Here is a 25,046-nt window from a genome sequence, read left to right on the forward strand (position 1 = left end):
GTGTGGTAGTGCACCACCTATAGTCCCAGCTACTTGAGAGGCTAAGGCAGGAGGATTGCATGAGTCCAGAAGTTCAAGGCTGCCATTAGCTAAGATCGTGCCACTGCACTCCAGTCTGGGCGACAGAGAAAAACTCTGCCTGTAAAAAAAAAAAAAAAAATCATTCCCTTACTCCTTACCATGACCTACAAGGCCCTGTGTGGCCTGGCCTGTGCCCAACTTCCAGTTCAATCTGGTCATGGTCTATGCAGAACACATTCCATCATTCCATGCTAGTTATCTGAGTGGACTTAATAGCATGTGCAATCAGCCAAGAAAAAGACTAGGAAGCACGTCCAGAAAAAAAGTGCAAACATCCAATCAATCAGGATTCCAGGCTTTGGTTCCCCTTCTCCACTCAGCATCAGTTGCTGAATCTGCTCTTACTCTCCCATCTCAAGCTTATACTGGACACAGCCCTCCAACCTGTGACAGGGCTTCAAAACCGTAGCTGCATCAGACCCTTACCTGGGGTCTTAAAGAAACATCAACAGAAGAGGTTTGCAACAAGTAGGTAAATCTCCTGCTTTGTTTTTCTCATGAAACTCTTCCCCATTGTGTCCTGTGTCAGCATTTCCAACAGAAAATAGCACACCCCTGCACTCTGTCAGCCCTAAAACACTTTCCTCTCCCCAAGGAAATAAAAAGTACCACTGCTCGCACAAATTATGGAGTTTATCACACCCATTATCTTTCTGACTTGTGTCCTTGGGATTCCAGTAGCCTTGACCTTGTACGCCTGCCCTCAAAGCATCTTCAGTTATACATACACACTATTTCTGTTTCTATTCCTCATATCAATTTCATCAAGTATATTAGAAGTTTTCAGAAATCTAGAATGCACAACTTACAGAAATGTGCACATATAAAATATATATTAACAAATACGGAAAGTAGAAATACATAACATTTATACTACTCTCAAGTCTGACTCACATCATAACTTAAAGACAGTATCAATCTTCAGGATCTCATTTTCACATTAGATCTCTATTTTAATCTCACTCCAAAAGTCCCTTAAAAAAAAAATCAGAAAAAAAGGCTGGGTGTGGTAGCTCACACCTGTAATCCTAGCAGTCTGGGAGGCCAAGGCGGGAGGATTGCTTGAGCTGGGGAGTTCGAGACCAGCCTGAGCAAGAGCAAGACTCCATCTCTACCAAAAATAGACAAAATTAGCTGGGCATCATGGCATGCCTGCAGTCCCAGCTACTTGGGAGGTTGAGGTAGGAGGATCGTTTGAGCCTAGGAGTTTGAGTTTGCAATGAGCTAGGATGATGCCACTGCACTCTACCTGGTGTGACAGAATGAGGCTCTGTCTCAAAAAAAGAATCAGAAAAAAAAGAAAAGAAAAAAACAACATCAGACCCTGCTTTAACTTCATCACTTATGCCTTGTTGCTAGCTCCAAGTATCCTTAAGAAAACATCTACAGAAGAAGTTCTCTCCAAACCCACTTTACAAACAGGCAGAATAGATGACTGCCCAAAAGGTGTGATTTAACACACCAGGAAAGTCCCCATGCCTCTCTTCATACCAAACAGTCTCTACCTTTGAATTCCACACCTTGGGACTTTAAAAGCCTATTCACGATGGGGTGGTGGTACCATCTTAAAATCACGTTAAGGGTCATTCAATGGACTGCTAACGGACGCCAAAGCTCTTGATAAAAGGAGAAAAATTAGGCTCTAAGTGGATAGGAAAATATCAGAAAGTAAACGAAATATTTCTAAAAGGAGCTTAGCCAAGAGGATCAAACCAAAGATCACCTCTGCTTTGGAGTGGCTAACCTTTTGTGTATCTTGCCCCCCCCCATGCTACTGGTAATAATAGCCTCGGCCTCAGGAAGAGCCTTCTCTTGGCCTGTCTTACATAGGTTTTCCATAAACTGAAAGTTAGCATCCCAGCCTGGCTGGCCTTTTGCTTATCTTCCTTATGATACAAGACAACCTCAAGCTCATTCCTTGGGCCATTTTAAAATGCGAAGGACTAAATAGTCAAATATTAAAGCAACCGATACATGGTAAATATTATATAATGCATATAAATTTGGCTCATTTCTCTGTACTTTCTGAACATTATGAAATGTGTTTATTTATAAATATTTGGGCATATCTCCACTCCTGTGCAAGAAACGTATCCACGTTGCTGGCCTCGTAGAACACTGTGCCATAAACCCCACCCCCTCTAATCAAAGCAGACCTATCAACAGCCCCATAACCTCGCCTTTTGTCCCATGACTTCCTAAACCCATGACACATTCTTCTTCTTTTTTTCCTTATAATTCCAGGTAACACAAATAAAGTTCCTATTGAACCCTATTAGCCTACCATCTTCAAAGCTAAGTTATGGGTCCAAGATGTAGGTCAGCAGTGTCCCAGCTACACAAGGGAAGGGGGCCTATGTCTATCCTTTAGACTCGGACCTGCACAGGAAGCAACGAGGAGGAGGAGGTCTTGAGTAGCTTTAAAAGCATCACTTCAGATAATTGTACTCATTCTGGCATGGCCTTCAAATACAAGACGTGTGAAAAATAAATGGATGCCGAAGAGAAGGCTCGTCCTCACACAGCACTAATCACCATCAAACTGCCCCTTACTGCAAACTTACGCTGTCCATGAGCATCACAGCTGCAGTTTGGGAAGAGCAGGCGGCTCCAGGCCTCAGAGAGCACCCCAGAGAGGGAAGTCGTGGACAAGAGCAGAATTTGCCCCAATGTTTGATGAGATAAATACCAAAACCCCTTAACCAAGAATATCCAGTGACAGAAAAGTGGTATCTTAACACACTTCAGGGGAAACCTAGTCTGAGCTCAGGAAACGTTAAACACACACATATTAGGAAACACTTAAGAACAGAACATAGTAAATCCTTAAACATTAAAAATCACTCCTCTTCTAGATTCTATTTGTTCATGCGGTTGTAATAAATTCTTTAAGCTTTTCCTTGACTGTAAATACTATACATATATATGTGTATATGTTTAAGTATATATGTCTATGTGTGTTTATAAATATACAATATACATATATGCCATATTTAGTGATCTATGGTTTCTTTTAATTCTTTTTTGTTGTTTACTTGTTGTTTCCCGTACTCCCCCAAAGGGTACTTTGAAATCTTTCCAGTTTTTACAATTAAACCTAACCATCTGGACAGAAATCTTCACATTCACTAAATTAGTCACAGATTTTGTGGTAAGCTGAGAAAGTAAATGCTAAGCTCAGTGCTAGGATTTAAACCACATCTACCACAGCAAAACACGCTCTCCAATTATGCACGCACATTCAGGCTCAAATAACACGGAAGCAATACACCTCATTGCACAGAATTATTTGTACAGTTAGTATTTTCCTTTAGATCCCAAAGTGAGTTACAACAAATCCAGAATAAAATTCTTCAAAAACCTTTCAGAATTTATTTTACACACAAAAGATAAAACAGTGCCCATTTTTCCACCACCATGTAACTTCCTACTACTACTGGTGTGCTGGCAAGCTGCTCGTCAAATTCAGAAGCGATTTGAAGAGATCTGTATTTATGTGTTGAATGCTGTGATTTGAATACACCGGGCATTTTCTAAGTTTTTCAAGTATAAGTCTTCCAACCTCTTCAGAGTTTACAATAAGTGTCAGAAAAGGAAAAATTAGCATGTTTAAGATTCAATATACTTAGAGGCCTGAAATCCAACCAGGCCAAGTGATTTTGTGTTGTCATCCAATCACCAGTGTATAACTATAGATATTACAGAACTTCTATCAATTTAAAACTGGACAGGATTATCTGCTGGGAGTAACTCCACAGCTGTACTATCTCCAGGTAAATGGAAAACACTGGTTTTTACAAGGAGGTAAAGTGTACGAATTTATAGCAAGCTTATGGAGGCATATGCTGGCCTTTCAAAGGAGACTTTAAGCCTTTAATATGAGCGAAGATAGAGAGTATTAGACTTGGTGTAAGCAGGTTTACAAAAATCATTTTCAGAGTGTCTTAGCTCAGCGTTTTTCCTTTCACATTTTATATGGACAACAAAAAGGATCCACTTAAACGGTATACAGGAGAACGGGTTAGAAGGGAGGAGCAAAAGACAAGGGAACTCTTGTTAATATTAACTCTTGTTAATATTAAATTTAGAGGGCCAGAAAGCTAAGCATCTAATTCTCCATCCTCTATGCGACATGTAAACACAGACTTGACTTACTGAAATAGGTGGTATGTTTAGCAGGTGCGTTTTTAAAATCCTCAGAAGCACTCGTATTGTGGAGGCACTGACAATTTGGTAAAAAGCTTTCTTTCCTGGAAGGATTAAAACTGTGGAATGATTTCAAGATTTCAAAGCCTCCAGGCTGTCATAAATATTAACAAGAAGCCATGTTGTTTTATCTTTGCACTTTTATTTTGGTTTACTAAGTAAACCTAGGTTGAGCACATATTAACATTCAAACAACCAAAGAAATCAAATTTAGGTGAGCATTTGCAGTTTTACCACTTTGGTAAAACATGATTTTTTAAAAATGTATGTACGTGAATTTAGTCTACTTAGTGACTATGACAGTGTTATACCTTATGAAATTTAAAAGTTTGGACTTTTAAAAATTATGCCGATCACAAAACTAAAATCCAGTCTTTTTTCTCACTAAATAGAAAATATTGATAGAAAAGTATCTGGGATGAACCCTAGCACATTAAAAAGTCATTGGCAATTTGACAGGACTGAAAGCATTTAGACCTAATTTTTTATACTCTCCTTTGCTCCCCAATTCTTACAATCCTGTTGCTCACCACCCCCCAGAAAAAAAACAGATCTATAAAAGAAGCTATCAGCCAATGATGTTGACTAAACAATTATGCCATTTCAAAAGGATCATGACACCAAGATAATAAATAGAATCAGGAAAATAAGGAGAAAAACAAAACATCATCTTAAGCCAATTAAGACATGTAAAAATTCAATGTATCAAATATGCATCAAGTAATAAAGAAATGATTTTAATGTTTCAGAAGAAAAGAGCTTTTTCATGGCCAAAGGGAACACAAAGATATCATGTAGGAACAATACTTGTAAGTATGCTGAGTTATCAGAAAGGATGACAGTTTATACACAAAAGAGCAGATTGAGATAAAGGGTTTCACGCCCAAGATTAATGTAAAAATAAAAACAGCGAGTTGGGGAGTGTTTAGAATCATACTTCTAGAAAACAACACTGTACTAGCGATTTCCATAAGCCTATTTATTCATGAGAAGATTAAAAGGACAAATTATAACTATTAATACAATGGAGACAAACATCATGATTTCTGGTCTTCTACTGTTAAATATAATCTAGTCCTTAAAAAATGTGTGTGTGTGTGTGTGTGCGCGCGCGCGCGCGCGCGGTTTTTTTTTAAAGCCATCCTGAAATTCAGGCTGCCAGGCAACAGCTCTTCCCTGCAAAAGTGCTGTACCACTTCACTGCTGTTGCTGGGGAGTCCCTTTCTATTTAGAAACATGGCCACTCACTAATGAAATAGTGGGGAATTTCTGTAAACGGTCCCAATTATTCAAGAGAATGCCTTGCCTAGGGCCATAGCAACAAAGGCTCTACAACAACCACTTTTCTTCTATTTTTTTATTCTCTGCCTCCACCACCACTACCATTCCCCCTCATCCCAACAAACAGCAAGATTTCAGCAAGTCTTCTAGCTCTTCTCAGCTAGAACCTTAAGTTTTTAGCTGCCTAACCAGGCAGCAAAGAAATAACAACCTGCCTCCCGCTTACTCCCCTAGCTCTTTACAGCTTAAAAAATGCAGTTGGTCAAACAGTTCTCACCATTAAACAATTCATTCTTATTTTGCCGCCTTTGTGAAAGGAAAACAAAAAGGGTAAAAACAGCTGAGCATGATCACAAAACACAACCCTGGGCATTCAATTTCTGTACCTTACAGCCTCATTCTTTCACCTCCTAGTCCATGGATTTGGTGACCAAATAAGTCTTAATCTGTAAACAAATGGTTTGCTCTACAATTAAACCATTCATTCTCTTTTTTCTTAACTGCTTGGCGACTGCCCAACCCAAAGACTTCTAGGTTCTTCCATTATTTTGCTCTCCCAATGGTTAAAAGGCAATAAGCTCATTTGGAGTTTATAAAACTATGCACCATCAACAAAAGCACGTAATGCTTCCAAGATGCACACTGGCTTCTACAAGCACAATGAGGAGCTGTGTGTAGTCTCCCCCCTAAACAAAAATGCTCGGCCCCAATTAAGCGCCCTGGGGGCCTTCAAAGCAGTTATGCTAAATTGCAAATACAGCAAGATCCACTTGAACTCCAACTGTCTAGTGTGCTTTTCCTCCCAAGGTAGGGAAAAAGCCCAGGCAGACTGACCTCATTAAAGGGTAATTAGTGAACTCCAGGACTTGAGGGGCTACCACAATCATGCCTATTGTGGGCATTTCGCTATGGGGCCACTATTTTTTCTTTTAAACCCAGGAGGTCTCTACAATCTGAAGGCCCCACATTTTAAATTTTTGAGGATTTCAACCTGGCTATTTTTTTCCTACCAGGCACTGAGTAAGAAGAAAGCAATACAAAGAGCATTCCCACTTCTGTGGAATTGAGGCATAGATAAAAATAAGTTTTTTCATAAAATCATTTAAATAATTTATACTCTCTCTATATAATAAATAAATAAAGTTTTGGCTGGCTGCGGTGGCTCACACGCCTGTAATGACAGCACTCTGGGAGGCCAAGGTGAGAGGATCACTTTCTGGGTAACACGGTGAGGCACCATCTCTACAAAAAATTTTTTTAAAAATTAGCCGGGGGTGGTGGCGCATGCCTGTATTCCCAGCTACTTAGGAGGATCACTTGAGACCTGGAATTGTAGGTTGCAGTGATCTATGATCAAGCCACTGCACCCCAGCCTGAGAAACAAGAGTCTCATTCTGTCTCAAAAAAAAAAAAATTGTTTAAATGCTCCACCTTCTGATTACAGAGAGACTAAAAATAGCACATAAAAAGGACATTATAAGTCACTCAATATACAGTTTTTATGATTATATATGACAATGATGTTAAAAAACTGATACACCATTTACATGTGAAAGTGTTACTTAGAAACTAATACAGAGTGATGTGATCAACATAACCACTTTACCATCAATAAAATCCTTCACACCTCTTTAAAGCCCATTATTACTGTTGATACCAATCTGCCAAGATGCTAGAGTACTGAACTCTACTGTAAAATACACCAGTAAATTTCACTGTTTACGTTAACAGCAGCAGCTTTCCACAAATACTAACCCAGAGATCCACTGCCTCCGTACTGAAAGTCTCCAGTACTTGAGAAAGTCTTTAAGGCAAACAATAAAATGGTTATCTTAACTTGACCTTCTCGGCAAGATTTAAACAACTTTAATATTTACATATAATCAGGTGGCTCAACATCTTTGTAAAAAAAATTACTGAAAAGGATGAAATAGAGTTGAGGTAATGATCAGGGTCAAAACAGAACCACCCCAAACCCATTCTCCTAACAGTGCATTAGTGAGGGGCGCGGGGGAGACTAAAGTCACGAGAACCCATGGACTATGCCGACTCCAGCACAAGAGCTCCGACAGCTCGGAGCGTGTGCTCCAAAGACCCAGACACAAACTTGCAAGGTACACGTTAACGCCCATAGTGACATCTTTAATGCTGTGCTTACATTTGTGTCAAGCCAATTAATCCCCCAATTAATTTATTTGGGTTTATAGCTTTCGAATATTAAAGAATTTAAAGGCGAAGAACAAAAGTCTTCGTATTCTCACCAAATATACTTTAAAATATATTTAGATGGAAATTTGTGTGTGTTTACCTTCTATTAAAACGCTGCACAGGAACCCCTCCTCAGCCAAACATCCTGCTTTGTTTATTTTAGAAACACTACAAAATTTATTTGCATAACTTAAACACATGCAGTACATTTTGGGAAACGTTGAAAAAATGGAAAAGGCTTATTTAAGGGATGGGGGAGGAACCCCAACCATAATTGTTTTGGTTTTGTTTTGTTTTAATATATCCAGTATATGTGAGGCTTTCGGAAAAAAATGCAAATCCTGGAAGTCATTCCAAACAGTTGGAAACTCTTCCTCTTAAAGTAAATCCAAGGGCTCAAAAAATAAATATTCAAGAGCATTAATTTGTTTCTAGATGTGTGCGTGCAAGTAAAACAGCAGTCATAATGTGGAAATTTCAGTCACATTTTGCAACTAATTGGAAGCAGATTAGAATTCCGCCTCGGGGGAACGTTGTCAAACTAGAAGCTGGAGCAAATGAAGAAAGAGGTGAAGGCGTCGAGAAGAGCTGACAGATTTACAGCGCTCAGGGCCATAAACGGGTCCCCGGCGGGAAGCAGGGCGCGTCCCCGCTTGCACGCCCCCGCCGCCCAGTCGGGAGCGCGCAGCCCGGGCCCGAGGCGCCAGCAGCCACACCCCCAGGAGCCCTGGGCTCTCCATCTGCTCCCGTCGAGAAAACAATAAACGGACCTCCTGAAGAAACCCGTGCTACTGATAAGATATAAAACCTGCAGACTGATAAACTGGAGGATGCAAGAGTCAAAGGGAGAGAAAGCGTCTTTATTCTAAAAGTGGGGGGAGGGGAGAGAGCAGGAAAGCAGATTGTGGAGGATAACACAGCAATGGAGTAATGCAAACAGCTGCTCGCTTTCTACTTCAGTGTCTGGCATCTGCTGCGGCATCATGGGAAAGGCTGGTGAAGGATTTGGGCAAGGAATGTAAATGGAGACAATTGGCCAAATGGAGCTGGATGCGGAAAAACTCAATTGCTCTGTTTTAAAGTCATGTTGCAGAGGCAAACAGTATTACTTAACTCAAATTCCACCTTCAGAGCATTTCAAAGATTTGGGGATGTGAATCGCTTTTCAATCAATTACTAGGATGTCAGACAATACAAAGAGATAAAGTCTCCTTGTCGAAGCAGCCTCCATTTGTCAAAGTGCTCATCTCATCTTCCACAGGTCTTCACAGAAAAGTGAAATTGAAGTATTTTTCTCTGTATTTCACTTATTTTTCTTTTTTTTAATCACCACTGCTTACTTCTGAACTGGCTCAAGGGAGTTTCTATTTGTTGTGTCTATTTTCCCCTTTGCTGCAAAGATTCGGTTCTAATTTCATTTCCATCACAAAGGAATTGGCAAAGAACTAAAGCACAGGAACACAGAACTAAAGTGCTGCTGTGCTCTAGTCATAAGCCTATAATAAAGCACAGATTTGATAGCATTATCCATGTACTGTGGTGAACCACACACAAATAAACAGTTCTCCGTGAAGAATGAAAACCCGAGGCTTCAACCCTTCCAATTCAAACATTTTTGTTGTTTTTAACATGAGCCATCCATAAAAATCAGCCAAGGAGGTGACAGGAAATCCAGAAGTAATCTGGTCTGGTTATGCACACTTCGCAAAAAAAAAAAAAAAAAAAAAAAAGAAGATGCCTTCCAACTCATCCTGATGATTTAGGTGAAGAATGGGTAAAACTGTAAAATCTAGGCACAGAAACAAATGGTACTTTTATGCCAACTGAATTCAAACACGTGGTGAATGTAGTAATCAAAAAAAGGACAGCCGTCCAGCATGGGGAAAACTTGCTATCCCAACTAGGAACAACTTAAACACAACCTTTGAACCTTCAGTGACTAATTCGAAGGACAAAAAGGTATACTGAAAGCAGCCAGAGGGCCAGATGTGCTTTCCTAAGAAACTAAACCAGGAGTTTTCTTTAATCAAAAGGACAAACAGTGACTTCCAGGAGTTTATGAAAGTGTGACCAATTGGAACTTTGTCGTCTGTTGCTAATTGAGGCATATAAAAGAGTCCATTTCTTAAAACATACTACAAACACTTTTTTTTTTTTTTTAATTCTCTGCCACATGACAAAAACCAGAATCACGTTGACTGGTAGAAGATCAGTGCAACCAAAGACCAAGCTATTATTTCAAACTGTCAGGGGAAGGCAGTAAAATTGCTACCAGGTCTCCTTAAGTTACCCTTCAATAAAAAGAAGCCATCAGGGAAATAAGAGGAAAAGAAAACACATCAAAACCTTAAAAGTCCCTTTAAGTAAAATTATATGTCTGTGGCACCATGCCATCTGCTCTCTGGTTAACATAATAAGCCAATTCCACAACCTAAATATCTGCTTTCTAAAATCATTATGTACAACACAAAATATAATCAATATATTTTTATTTGCTTTTTTAAACTGTGAAAGCTGCATTCATATGGCATTATTGGAATATGCCTAAATGTCCCTGTAGGCACATTTTTCTTAAGGTGCTAGCCAACAATGAGCATTCCCAGGAGGCAGAAAGCTCGGTGTTTGAGCCAGAATAGTCACAGTGAATAATAATCAAACTAGGTTGGGGGGTGGGGATAAGAAAGAAGAGAAAGTGGCTTTGAAAAACCAGCAGTAGTTGTTTGTTCACCGTTTCAAACCCATTTGTTCTAACCGAAACACCCTTCCTTTCGAGTTCTCTATTACAACTATAATATATACTTTTAAGTTTTTATTTAGCTTCACTGGGGGAGAAAACTTTCTGAATACCAGATCTCTGTGGTTCAAGGCCTACTGACCTATCAAATTTAAGTATTTGCTTTGTGATCATTTCAGTTCTTCAGGCAAAACTCATAATCTCTTCTACATTCCCAAAGGTATTTCTAAGCAAAATTTAGCAAATATGCAAAATTCAGCTTTAGGAGCAAAGTGCTAGGCTCACCCTCTTGAATATCCTCCCAGCTCTCAAAATAACATTACAAAACAGCCCAACTGCTGGTCAATCAACTATGAAGAGTTTAACAACCTTTCATTCAGTTGCAAGGGCTATGTTCCAGCTGCCAAAACCTTTAGGTTAAATTAAAAAGAACTTGCAACAGAGAGCAAGTAGTCACTAGTGAAACTTCAACTAGGAGGGAGAAGTGGACAGGCAGGGAGGGGCCCAAATACTCTGCAGCAGAGTGGAATGTAAAATCAATAGTGACCTTTTTTTAAAGAATAAAGCCCATACTAACTACTCCCAATCCAACACCTATATTAGCAATTACAATATTTATATACACACACCTATGAAACACCAGTTGCAAGGCATCAATATGATACATATGTTACTCTATAATGACGACCTAAGTCATTACTGAGGCAGGGGATTCACCTGTTATCTTTCCTTATAATCTTAAATGACTACATTAAGAGGGTATAAATACCCTTTATTGACAGCAATCCTAGTAAAGAGGGGTTATTTCCACTAAGATGTTGCTAACGAGGATAGCCCAGGATTTCCTTAGTTCTGTCTTCCACATTATACAAGGCGGCTACACAAATAGGAATAAACTGTTTAGTATTCAAGCAAAACCCTTGATGTTCAGATTGCTGGCAAGTTCAGAGTGCTGGCAATCAAAACTATGTTGTGCTGCAGTAATTACTATGAAAAACTTCCAGTGCTTAATATTAAAGAAGAGAATAACATGATCCTTCCACCTCTTCTACACCTCTAGAGTGTGTTCAACATAGCAATTATCTTCGTTCAAGAAGCAGAGTTTAAACTGCGCTGAAACTCAATTATACCCATGACTTTTTTAAACATACACTTCAAAAAGCAGGTTTCATCACACTCAAATCACTGAGCAAAATCTTTTTCCCAACTGATAAAAAAGATTTTTATCCCCCTCCCATGAGACGTCTTCAAGTATAAAATGGCTTCTTTTCACCTCTGTACCCACTTTTTCACTTTATTAAAGCAGAGCAAAGTTGAAAGACAAAGAACGTTCCCAACTGATAAATACAGTTGACCGTGCAGCTCTCCCAAACGTCATTACCCCGGAAGCCTAGAACTGCCACCATGTTAAAAAACCAGATTGCACACTTGTTAACAAAAAACACATTACTTTGCTACTTTTAAGAATGCAAAAGAACTAGGAGTAGTAGATTTATGATTTAAGTGCTTGTGGCTAAAATAGCTTTCCAATTATCAAGGGCCTCTTAGGAAGAGCAAGAATGCATTACGTGTTAATGACCACAACCGGGGGTCCCTTTCTCGACTCTTTTGTCAGAACCCGAGCAGATCCTCCCCGCAGCTTCACCATTAACATGTCTGTTTCCTGTCAGCCCACTCAGAGATAATGTCATTTATCTCAGGGAGGCACAAGCCCAGTCATTAGCTTCAATAAAAGACCTCAAACAAAGGCCGGATAATGTTTTTACCCAGGGCTCTAACTAAACCCAGAACCAAGAATCTTAGTGTCTAAAAGTCAAGGACTCAAAAGTTACCCTTAAAAGGATATTTTCCTGGTTATCAACAATCTTAGATTACAGCTCTGAACAAGAGCAAGGTCTATGTATGGTAAACACCAGTCCACGGCAATATCACACACAATTAGATTAACTGATAAACGCTGACCAGCCTTAGCCTGAGAGCCTTTTCCCCCTTGCCTCCAGGGGGAAAATTGACAGAATAATTCAGGTACTGACTAAATAGTCAGATCTTTGAAGAAGTGACCCCTCATTGTGATTGCCTGCAGGAACTGAATAACCATTATAAAATGTTCAATAGCTGGGCTTCTGGAAATCTTTTAAATAAAAGTGGAACTGGTTAAAATAAATGTAGGAACATGTGTTTTCACAGCATTGCTCATATTACTGCAATTTCAAGTTTCTATGAAGTACCAGGTGAACTTTTTTAAGTTAAACACACACACACACACACACACAGACACCATCAAAATTGGAGCAAATCTCAGCCATTCAATCCCTATTTTTTATGCTGAAAACGAAGAACAGATGGTACTTTCCATGTTGTTTGAATCTGGTTGTTGAACACCTCTGTGGTTAGGGAGACTTCTGCTTAGCACTTTCGGCATACATTTCATTTACGAACTATAAAATGCTGCTTAGGAAAAATAAGTCTTTATAACGCTCTAATTAAAAACATCTTGCAGCCAAGTAATTTCACTTGAAGAGCGTTCTTAACCTCATGACATTTGGACCATCAATCCCTCCTCCCACTCTTTTTTTTTTTTACAGACTATTTGCAAAGTTGTTAAAAGTTGCAAAACGTTATTTACTGCCTTTAGCACAATCTTGATCAGCCATGCATATTTTTAATCTCTCCAGCAAACCTAACAGATTTCAAACACTAAACTCAGAATTTAGTGATGATCCTGATCACTCAAATACTCCAAGTTCCATGGGTTCTCACAGAAAACTTCCTTGGGGAAAGGGCAGCCCCTCTGCACTCACCTCAAAAAGCCCTGTCACCCTCTGAGGAAGCCTATAGAAAAGTAAGGAGCTGGTCAATGCTGAGTGGAAGCCACCCTTAGTTACCAACGTTTTTAACAGCTAAATCCCCTATGTAGCTTTCAAAACAGTTTGCTGTCCGACAACAATGGACTTTGTTCTTTAATTATAGTAAGTGACCTTTCTGCCCTTTATTTCACAGTAGATAAACTGCACTCTCTCAGCAGAATTCATACAGGGCAGTATATTAAAAAAAAAAAAGCATATCGTCCACAACTCATTAATCAAAATATGTTCTTAAACTGCTCACACTCACTTAGAAAATGTGCCAAAATTCCCTAGTTAAGTGTAAAACGGCTTCTACAAGAGAATAAAATACAATGAATGATATCCTTTATAGACAAGTCCATTTCTAGACAGTGCCTTTATGACAAGGACCATCTTAATGAAAGCAATATATTACAGAAACAGTTCTCTTCCCTGAATATGTATTGAGACACAACTGTATGACACAACTAAATGCCCTCCCGTGCCTTTCATATCAGCTGCTTTTAAGAATTTTAAGAACCTACATATTTTCAAATTTTCCGGAGATCAGATAAACTCATAAACTCTATATAATTATTTATTTAGCCCAGCCAAATGCCTCCTTGTCTGATAAGTCAAAACTGAAAGACAGCTAAGGAAGATACATAAAGAGCTTCAATACAAGGCTATTATGCTTCAAAAGAAAGGAGGGGAAGGTGGAGAGAGGCAGGTTTTAACAACCAAAAGCCAACCCATCAAATGTACTTATTCAGACATGTCACTGGTGGCTTAACCACAAAATGGGCTATAGAAATATAGCTCAAACATCTTAGAATTATGGCATGTTTTGATTTTGTTCACGTATTAAGGGAGTGGCGACTTTTACAACATACTTGTGGTTTGCACATAAAGGAGTAGAACACTCATTGATTTAATTAGGTTTCATAAGGTCCAATTTATCATGTTTTACATGACTTTATGTAGTGAAGAAACAGAATAAACAGACCAAAAATAGACATTTAAGCACGCTGTGAAAATTAACCGGTGACAGCAAGTCTTATGAATCTCCTGTGAACCTTCCAACCAGAAAAAAACCAAATTCGCACACATGCATACAACTCCCCTTCGGTGTTGACATGTGGACTCTTCACAAACCCAGAACACCAAGCAAGGCTGAAATTAAAACATGGCATAAAATGTCAAAAAAAAAAAACCTTTCTCAAAGAGGCCTCAGTGTTGAAATATTTTGTCAGATGAAGCCTGTCCTTCTAAATCTTTCGTATAGGTAAGTAGATAGCCTCGTATCATTAGGAACTATTTTCTGAATTAATGCCTAATTTGACACAACCACTAGTTAGTGGAATTAGAGTTACTTTCCTGGGTGGCATTCAAGCAAGGGAGTGCCATCTCTGAGTGCCAGGGATGAAACCATTCTCAAGAATAGTTCTGGGGTGGGGGAGAGGTACAGTGTTTGAGCTCCAGCACCCCAGCTAGATAGAGAATGGCCAACACTGCAGGACCCAAGCCCCTGGATCCAAGCCCCTGAGGGGCCCGTGCCAACTCCAAAGGCTAAAGTTGTCGGTGCAGCTTCCTCCCGCACAGGGCCAGGAGTGAATCCCCTCCCCCACCCCAGACCCCCCCATGACCTGTCTGCTCTTCATTTATGTAACTCATATCATCACATTTATACTGCTCTGGCTGAAGATGAGTTGCATGTATGTGAATAATTTAAGTCTTCCATTCTTCACCCAGTTAGTTTCCTCTGTGACTGGAAAGTGAAAAGAACACAAAAACCCAGAGATGACTCCACGCTCTAATCTCAGTTGCCATGACAGCAGCCTTTGAGATACTGTAATGTTCCGATTGCCAGCTAAACAAAATTGTTGAATGTGAACATTTGGCTGGAAGATTAAAAGGCTAAGGGGAATGCAAAAGGGCAGTACCTCCCACATTCCAAGCAGCCAGTGAATCCAATCAAATGGCTCTGACTCCTTAACCACAGCCATTGTGAGCTCTGGATTAGGGCAATTCATCTAGATAGTTAAAGCAGATTAGAACTGCAATTTGAAGACTATTGGCAACAAAAGTAAATGCCCTACTGTACTAGGTAATAAGAAGATTTTAGAATGCCTTTTAACAGAAATTACGTGAAACTTCACATTTTAAACGCAAGAATCGAAACCTGAAAATTTTAAAGTCTTTTAAATTCATCAGTGTAAAATGCTATCTGATCAACGGGATATGAATAAAACGTGTACGGAGTCTTTTTGTGAGTTTGGCATTATCTACGCCCTAATGTACCTCCATCAACTTCTAAAATCAAAACTTTATTCCTGTACTCCAACTTAAATCTTGAACACACAAAAACAAAAATGCAAAGGTTTAAACAGAGAGTAGTGAACAATTTTTACACAGAGATAATTACCCAAAGCCATATTACCACCACTTACATAATTCTGATCAAGTCAGAAATAGCAAAAGATCAAATTATTTAATAAGCATGTTTCCAAACAACCATACCACAAACCACACGATAGAAATGTTGCTTCTGCAAGGAACAACCTGTAGAATTAATCCAAAGATTAATTTTATAGAAATATCACACATACCCCCAACTTGCTTACAATCTGCCTAGTGGACAGAGCCTCTTCTCAATTACCCAGACTTTACTCAATGCACAGCAATTACCAGACCAGTAAGACACTGGCCCAGTGACTAAGCAGCACAACACTGCAGGCAGTTTTTCCAAGGCAGTGTCTAACTACAGACTTGGACAAAGATGAGAGGAAGTGTCCAAATGGCCTAGATCAACTACTCGCACTGTTCAAATGTAACGCACAATTCTAGTACTCTGTTCACTCTTAACTGTCCACATCCCCTTGAGCTGTGTCTTCACATTTCAAGAACATCAACCCACCAAGTCTATTCCACTCGTTACCAACCTTCCATTCCACTCTTCTTACCAACCTTCCAGCTCCCCAGTTAAGCTAGGTATCCATGTGATAACACTCTCAAATCTCCAGCTAAGAACTGGGTGAGGGTACTAGGGTAGAGTGCTAACAGCCACCAAAACCATCCAGTTTTTCTGCACAGTTATGAAACCAATGACCCAACACACCAAGCTTGGGGTTTAAGGCAGGACCAATAACAAGAACTCATCCAAGGATACCCTATGACAGAACTATTTTGGAGAAAGTAATGAAAAAATAAATAAGATGAGGATGGAGTATAAATCAGAATTCTTTTCTGATTGCCCTCCAAGGAAGGAACTTGAACCCTGCACCTAAGGACACATTACCAGCAATACTGGGACCAGTAAATTAAAACAGAAGACATTCTCCTAAGGGGAGAAAACAGGACAAGAGTCAAGGGGGTGGGTGAAGGAAAGATTTTCTATGAAAAGCACACACCCGCAACTTGCTAACTGGCCAGGAGCCAAAAGGTCCTTAGAACACTCAGGCCCTCCCACTTGGGGACCCAAACACTAGCATCACAAGCAGCAGCAGCAAGAACAGCAGAAGCAAAAGCCAAACCTGCACCCGTGTAAACTCCCCATATCAAATGTCAGTGTTAAAGGATGCATATCACAGAAATCTCACAAAGAACCAGAAAGCACAAAGAAGTGTAAGGCACATACGAGGCACACCCCCACACTCCCACACAAATGCACACAGAGGAGAGTAGGACATCTAGGAAGGCGACTTTATCCTACCTTCTCAGTTTTCAGTTTCTTGATTCGCCTGTGGCTCTCCTCCTCCTCCTCTTCCTTCTTTACCAACACAGAGTTTCCCATGAGCCCTGAATCCGGGGCACTTTTGCTAACTTCCCCTGCAGTGGCGACGCTGCCACTCCCAGTGCCCCCGCAGTGGAAGGGGCTCGCGCCACCTCCATTGCTCTTGGCCCCAAAGCCATAGAGGTGCCCCCCAGAAGGGGCCTGGCCGCCACTGCCATTCTGGTGGCCCTGAAGCAGGTCGTGCTTGTCCTTCCTGGATTTCCCCGCATCCTTATCCCGCTTGGCGCCGCGGCTGCTCTGGCTTTTACCTGGCTTCTCCTCTTTGCTTTTCCCACAGGAGCCTGCCCCTGCGGTGGCAGCGGAGGTGCCGGTGCCGGTGCTATTGCCGTTTGGGTTGCCGCTGCCGCCGCTGCTCACACTTTGACCCAGCGCTGAATTCATGCCAGTTGCCTCTCCAGGGCGCCCTTGGACTTCCTGCCTCTTGCCAGTGCTGCTGATCTCGGGAATCCCATACAAGGCAGCAGAAGGCAGAGATTTATTAGCATCCTTAGAAGTTTTACTCCTTTTCACTTTTGATTTGCTGGTCTCTTTGTGTGAATTCCCCTGGGGAGCAGAGGGCTGAACAGAAGCAAATTTTAGGCCGTCAGCTAAGGCTGCGGTGGCACCGGCCCCACTGGATGCCGGACCGCCACAATCCTTAGAGTTGCTGCTGCTTGTGGTGTTGGTGGAATTATTCATCTCAAATTTCTGTCTGTCTTTCTCCAAATCAGCGTCCAAATCAATTATTAAATTTCCAACCCCGATTTCCCAATCATCGCCACTGTCATAAGTATCAACTGTATTTGGATCCACACCTTTTCCTGCAGTAGAAATGTTCACTGACATCCTGAAGATGAGCTCTCTAGAATAAAAATCCGATGAACTTTCCTTTGGAGATGAGGGGACATTCGTTTAGCTCCGCTGGGCTTTCTCTTAAAGAAAAAAAAAAAAAAAAAACTCTTCTAATCTTCCTCTTCTTTTTCCTGCCCCACGAATGTGTCCAGGGATTTTACACCCTTCAGTCCAGGTCCACCTTTTCCTGTGAAGGGGGGAAAAGTCGAATATTTCTTGTCTGGGTGTTACCAGAATAAAAACCATTAATACTGGGGAGTCAGTAAGGGGTACAGGGAAGGATGGAGAGTAAAGTGGCTCATGTATTGTCTCCACAGTCCAATTCAGGTTTAAAGGAAAATAACCAAACCCAAAAAACACACCCATGACAGTAAGCATCTTACAGTAGCTAAAAGAAAATCCCTTTATCAACAACACAAGGATAATCACTTTTTAAAAAGCATTAAAATATCTTAAGGATCTGATTCAAGTCCAGAAAGGTTTTTGTGTTTCTTTTTTAAAGTTTAGGATTTTTGACTAGCACATGTGATAGCTCACCCCCAGAAACACAGCCTGCGCACTCAGACAAGAAGAAGGAACACGGCTTTAGACATCCCTAAACATGTCCTAGATCTTCCAGTTTAAAGGACCAGACCCTGGAAGTTCTGAGGCTAGTTTTCAGAATAGAATGTTGCTAAATTTTCCTTATTTCTAATTTTAGTACTTCTTTTTACAAATTGTCTGGGCAATCTGGTTTTTGTTCCCAGTAAGGAACAGAAAAAAACAACCAATAATCCCCCCCCCCAACACACACACATGCATACCTATCTCCTATCCTCTTTTCCCCCAATAGCTTATACAATGTGGGGGGGAAATATAAATACACATGTCTTTCTGATAGAAAAGACGGTGTTATATAAAAAGTTAAATATCTGCCTTTTGAGAAAAAAATACATCTAAACAATTCTAGCATATTCCCAGGTCACAGAACTGCTCAGTCTGTTAAATATGGTGCTACTGACTGTACGGGAAACTGATTAAGACATACACTTTAAGTGATCTGCGCCAAGGTGGCCTCAATGACCGCAAATGAGTGTGTTTGACAAAGAACAGTTAAAACGGTTTTTAAAGGGATCAGCCCCTTTTTAACAGTTGATTGTCAAGAAAAAAATAAATAAATATACATACACACACAAACACACACACACACACACACAGACATTGCTTACCTTTAATCCTTTATCATTTTTTAATTAGGCCAGCAAATCAAAATGCCTTTCCCACTCCACTCGGCAAACAAGCCTGTGCCTCATTTTACTTAAACACCAAATGATCAAGAAGGAAGAAACCAAATAACACATCTCAGCCAGAATAATCACTCGATAACATTATTCCACCTCCCCACCCCCCTTTTGGCAAACGGACCAGGAGTCCTTTTCTCCTTAAAAAAATGTATCACAGTACAGCTGGAAGATAATGTTTCACATTCACAACAGAAGCACCAAAGGTTTTTTTTCCTCTTAACAAGCATCGAGAATAATCGTTTTTTTAAAAAAGAGAGAGCTTAGAGAAAAAAGTTTTCCCAACTTCTCATTCCGCCTTCAGTTCCAGACTTCAGAGTCACCGTGATCAGTAAGTAATGATCCCATGTAGCAAACCTACAGGCGTCCGCTAGTAACAAGACAGAATGTGCTAACATCGGGATAAATTAGTGAAAGGGAAGAAAGAATAAGAAGAAAGGACTGAAAATCTGGGCTGGATTCCGCCTGTTAGTCGGGAAGTGGCATTTTTCCGCCCGTCCTGACAGATTTGATTTCTTGAACTAACTTAAGAGAAAAGGAGGGGGGAGAAGAGGGGGAGGAGGAGGAGGAAGGAGAAAGGGTGGGATGAGAAGCTGGGCAAGAGGAGAAAAAGAAAGGTGTGGAGGGAGAGGGCGCAGATGATTCAGTGAGCTGATAAACCAGTTACAACGCGTTCGCTCGGGGCGGGGGGCGGTGGCGTGGGGAAAATAACGGCGTTTAAAATGGGCTCAGTCTTCGAAACCTAAAGGATGTGATGTTTTCCTGTTTTATGTTGTTTTAAGAAAAAGGAACTGAGTTCCTAGTATGGTTCCCGGGGGCGGGGAGGGGAATATCCTCTGTCGCTGAAGCCAATCAGTCATGTGGTAATTCGATAATTAGAGTCAAAAAAAGATTTTTTTTTTAAAGCGACCTTTTTCGGGAGTTTTTCCCTCTTGCACTCTCAGCTCACGGTGCGTCTCCCTTTTATTTATTTTTTCTCTCCTCCTCCTCTCTCCCACCCCCTCCTGTGTTTAGTCAGATGGCCTCGGAGCTTGGCTTAGTATTTTTAATTAGCTGGCGTTTGGAAGCTAAAAGCAGTAATGAATTGTTGATGGATTGGAAGTGGAGAGTCGCTTTGCTGGAAATGTCGGGGCTGGGAGAGGGGGATGGGCGAGCTGGTAACAACCAACCATCTAAAAGGAGCGATTTTGTTACAGTGCAAGCCTTTCACATCACGTGAGGATCAAGGGCTCAATTGGTTGTCGTGAGAACAAAAATGGTGACAAGCGTATCAAGAAAATACTGATCTGGTCTTTAAAAAAAAGCTGAAGGTCTCTCCCCTCCCCCTGCACACATTCCCCCCCGCCGCCTCCCCCACCCTGCAGTGGGCGAAGCTACAAGTTATGAATGTGAAACATTTCTCTGAGATCTAGGATCTCGGAAGTTCGGAAGGAGTGAAATGTAATGAGCACAAGAGCAAAGCAGATGTTTTAAAGAAACACCTTATAAACCTTTCCTCAAGTTATCTCCAATTTGTCGGCTTTCCCAAGGGGCCACGGCCACGGACGCCTGGGGAAGGGGGTAGCCACCCCCCCGCCACTTCGATTTTAGGGACCCCCCTCATGTACTAAACAAAGAAAAACATTTTGCTAGCTCCCAAGCCTGGTCCTGTAATAAACATAAGATTGTTACTATTTGTAGGTTTGTTTGGTTGGGTGGGGCTTTTTTTCCCTCTTAATGATATTTTTGCTGCTTGCTTTTTTTAAGGAGACGGAAAATGGTAATTATAATCATTACATTTAATGGGTGACTATTCCCTTGTTTAATATTAAATTATTGGGCACTGGGATCTGACAGGAGACAGAAATCGGCTTGGTCTGTCCTTGCCCCCATTTTCCTCGCTCGGCTTGGGAGGGGGTCTACCCAGCTAGGACAGGAGAGGGAGGGGGTAAGGTGAGCTAGAGAACTGACACTGCAGACCAGGATATGTAATTGTGGCACTTTTATTCTCCTTTGGGTTAGAGCCCAAAAGGTAATTTGCTCTAAGTTACCCGAGTGCCCAGTCAAGCTTAATTTGTGTGAAGAAGTTACAAATGCTTCACCCTCCAGTGAATAAAATTCACCCTTCTTGGGTTGTTGTTCTAAATGCAAAAGCCAAACCCTGTAACTAGTTCCTCATTTCTATGCATAAAACTCGCACATTCCCCTGCATGAAGTCCCCGCTAAGTGCTATATAGAGACACACCACGCAACCGTACTTACGGTCTGTATTGGATCGAGTTGACCTTTTCCTTCTAACTGCATTGAATGTGTTTGGTTGCAGCCGCTTTATTTTGGAAATTATAATCTCTTCAACAAATTTATTATTAAAGAAGATGGACCATCAAATGTCACAGACCGTCCTGTGTATTTTTTATAAAAGCAAAAAATTAAAATTAAAAACAAAACAAAACAAAAATCCCCCTGGTGCACACACACAACAAGCTTGTTCTGCAACACTGAAATCAGGACTGAAACACAACACACACACAGGGGGAGTGGAGCAAAAGGAGCTCTCAGCCTCTATACCTGAAAGGGACTTTTCTTTGTTCCCAATGCCCTTTCGCATTAGGCCAATCAGAGAGCAGCTTTTATGAAACTGGGCTCTCTGATTGGCTAGCTGCTTTCTCTTGGCTACTGTAGGGGGTTGAGATATACACACGTATAAAACACACACTGAGAGCGGGTGGGGGTGCGGTGGGGGGTGGTTGTGGAGACAAAGCGTTTTATTTTCCAACCAGATTGGGGTTGAGGAACCTCCCGCAGTAGGGAAAAAAAATGGTGCTCCCGTTTCAATTAGTGCATCATTCACATAAAACACTTATTTATTAAAACAAATCTCAAACTGGCTGCGAGGAGAGGATGTCGGTAAATACAAGTTTGATTGTGTTATCTTGGGGGAAATAATGTATGTGATCGCTCGGTGGCAGAGGGAAGCCAAATGAGCCACTAGCGCGTAGCGAGGAGAAAAGGGAGGCTGGCTGTGTGGAAATGACTGCGAGCATTTTGCTGGCTTCCCTTCCTTGTTCCAAGGACTCGGCAGCCCAACTCCCAAGGCTGATTTTCTGTATTGCAGCTTCTGGCTTTCAACCCTCCCCCACTACTTTGCCCTTCCTGCATTTTTTTTTTTCCCTGTGTCTCTTTTTACTCGCTGATTAAATAAGAAAAATCGATGTGGGGGTAAAGGCGGTGGTAGGGAAACAAGTAACCCTTTTGTTTCCAGTGTTCTGGTCTACAAGCAATGAAGTGTGAACGCGGGCAACCATTTAACCAACACTACGTGAATGGTTCTTCCCTGGAATTAGTAAAAAATTTTTCCACCTGGTGATACATGGCTCCAAAAAAAATTAAAACAAGTCCCCAGCTAGCCACCCTAAATTTTTTAAAAGATCGACTTGTGGAAGAAAAATATACTAGAAATATTGACCCTTTAAACAATGCCCGTCCCTGTTTTTAAACCGTCAGATCGTCAGAATGCCTCTTCCCCCAAATCTTTAACCCTATCTTGGTGGGCGAGGGAGATCCTAAATCCTTTGACTGCTACAGCTGCAATCCACAAACACTGAAATATTTTAGAATTTCTTGTAGGACAAATACCAGCAACCAAGTTAATGGGACTCTGAGGTCACAGGATAAGGGTGGTTAATATGAAATAACAAGTTTAGTATTTTGCTATAAAAGTTAATACATTTAAGCTAGTGTATTTATATATATTAAGCCTTAGAGCACATTTTATTTTTAATTTTTCATTGTTATCTTCCACTGTTTTTAGGGGTTATAATATGGAAATTTTAAAGCCAAAGGGTGCTGTGAATTTAATAGAAAGCACCATGATCCCAAGTTTTAAAGATCCAGTACTACTGGTATTGTAATTTCCACATGACAATTGCAATTTAAGAATGTGTCTTAACTGAGTCAAAGGAACACATAGAGTGAATTAGTGCTAGCAGAAGATAGCTTATGACGTAAATATTCAGTGATGACTCTGAGGATCAATAAAAATATTTATGTCACATGTTTTAAGTAATGGCTATTGACTCATGTTTGAGCTTTCAATATATTTAGTCCATAAAAAAATTGCCAATTAGTTGTTTCACTACCGTAAATGAACTAGATTTGATGCTGCAAATAGTAATAAACAGCAGTTTCCACCCTTTATTGGGATACATAAACCAGAGGAATGCAATCTATAATAGTTCTTAGATTTCCCTAAGTCAGTTTGTATTCAAATCAAAGCTGTACTTGAACAAATAAAATGGGGCAAGTTAAATATCTGATATCCACTGATCCTCCATTTTAGCTTTTGGTTTGTTTTATATTTTTGAATGTACAGATTTTACATTTGTGTATGGCCCACTGATAAATAACACAGCACCATATGGTGATTTTTAACTTTTCTTCTTTTAGAAGAGTGGTTTCTCAAAGGACCAGATCACTCTTGGGCACTTCCTGTCTCCCTGTGGTGTCATCTACATTTCAGCCTTTGGAAGCCCATGACTACCCCATATGTTATATTAGTTTGGAAAAATCAATGGTTAGCTCTTAAAACAACAGGACTTCAAAGGACTTTAAAAATGAAACCCAGTGAGGTTGAAGAAGGGTAGGAGCTCCTCCAATACATTCTCTTGCTAAAAGCAAATCACAGTGCATTATCGATTTAGTATAACTAAAACCAAAGTTTAGGCTTCCTAATACTCTAATAATCTAACCTAACCCTACCTTCAACACCTAAACCCAAACCTTAAACCTTTTTGATAAACTGCCACTGGCTGAAGATGAAGGCTTATGCCCAACTTGACCACATATTTAACCTGAACCAGTTCAGTAAATTAAAGCATTTCCTTCCATTCCAACATCTCCACACTCAATTTACACCCCACCCCCATCTCTTTTTTCCCAGGGTCTTCCAGGAGACTTTTGAATAAATCGGTGTTGTTATGCTGGCTTTTCCTGTGTTTGTTTTGTTTTGTTAGACAAAGGGGCCAATCAAGAGGCTTCAGAGGACTACCAGCTAATGGATGACTGAAACTAAGATAATTGACTACCAGCTTTGAAAATCAGAGCTACTCTTCACAAAATTGGGAAGTTCAACTGCATTTATAGAGATGAAAATTTTATCTTAATCTCTTAACTGGAAACATATTTGTCTCCATACTAATATCCATTTGAATATACTTCATAATACCAATACGCTATTGTATAATATGTGCCCTTTGTAATTTTACATCTTAGTGCATAGCTACTCAGAGATGAGGTAGAGGGCAGGAGATACCTGGAAATGAGTGTTTAGAATGGAGCATGAGGACGGTGCAAAGGGGCAGTTAAAGAGTATCATCTCGCCTCCAATAACCACCCCTACCCTGGGACCCCAAGATCAATTCTGCCCATGCATATACTATGTTGCTTACCAGGTAATCAGAGGGTCCCCAAGAGAGACTCTTCATCCTTTTTAAGGGCAGAAGATCTCGATGCTGAGGAGGCCAAGGGCCTCAATTATAGGAAAACATAGTGGTCTTTCTTTGGTGCCTCTTTCCTCTGATTTAGGGTATATAATTAAGGGTCAAAAATCATTTCTTGGCCGGGCACGGTGGCTCACGCCTGTAATCCTAGCACTCTGGGAGGCTGAGGCGAGCGGATTGTTTGAGCTCAGGAGTTCAAAACCAGCCTGAGCAAGAGCGAGACCCCCGTCTCTACTAAAAATAGAGAGAAATTAATCGGACAACTAAAAATATATAGAAAAAATTAGCCGGGCATGGTGGCGCATGCCTGTAGTCCCAGCTACCTGGGAG

At 40.6% G+C, this 25,046-nt stretch overlaps 1 protein-coding gene across 2 annotated transcripts in view; it reads right to left on the bottom strand.

Moving 5' to 3' along the window:
- Window positions 1–21,758, bottom strand: part of ZNF608 (zinc finger protein 608) — a 106,063-nt gene extending 84,305 nt beyond the window's left edge. The window contains exons 1-2 of one of the 2 annotated variants that reach the window (XM_012664333.1): window positions 21,481–21,758; window positions 17,048–18,146 (exon numbers count right to left, since the gene is read on the bottom strand). In XM_012664333.1, the coding sequence (XP_012519787.1) occupies window positions 17,048–17,953 (906 nt within the window). In that variant the 5' untranslated portion in view covers window positions 17,954–18,146; window positions 21,481–21,758. Of the gene's footprint in view, window positions 1–17,047; window positions 18,147–21,480 lie in introns of those variants that run through there. The other variant, XM_012664334.1, reaches the window with a different exon arrangement.
- Between the last annotated feature and the right edge of the window lie 3,288 nt (window positions 21,759–25,046).

The sequence above is a fragment of the Propithecus coquereli genome, unplaced genomic scaffold, assembly GCF_000956105.1.
Source record: "Propithecus coquereli isolate 6110/MARCELLA unplaced genomic scaffold, Pcoq_1.0 Scaffold88, whole genome shotgun sequence".
NCBI classification, from domain to species: domain Eukaryota; kingdom Metazoa; phylum Chordata; class Mammalia; order Primates; family Indriidae; genus Propithecus; species Propithecus coquereli.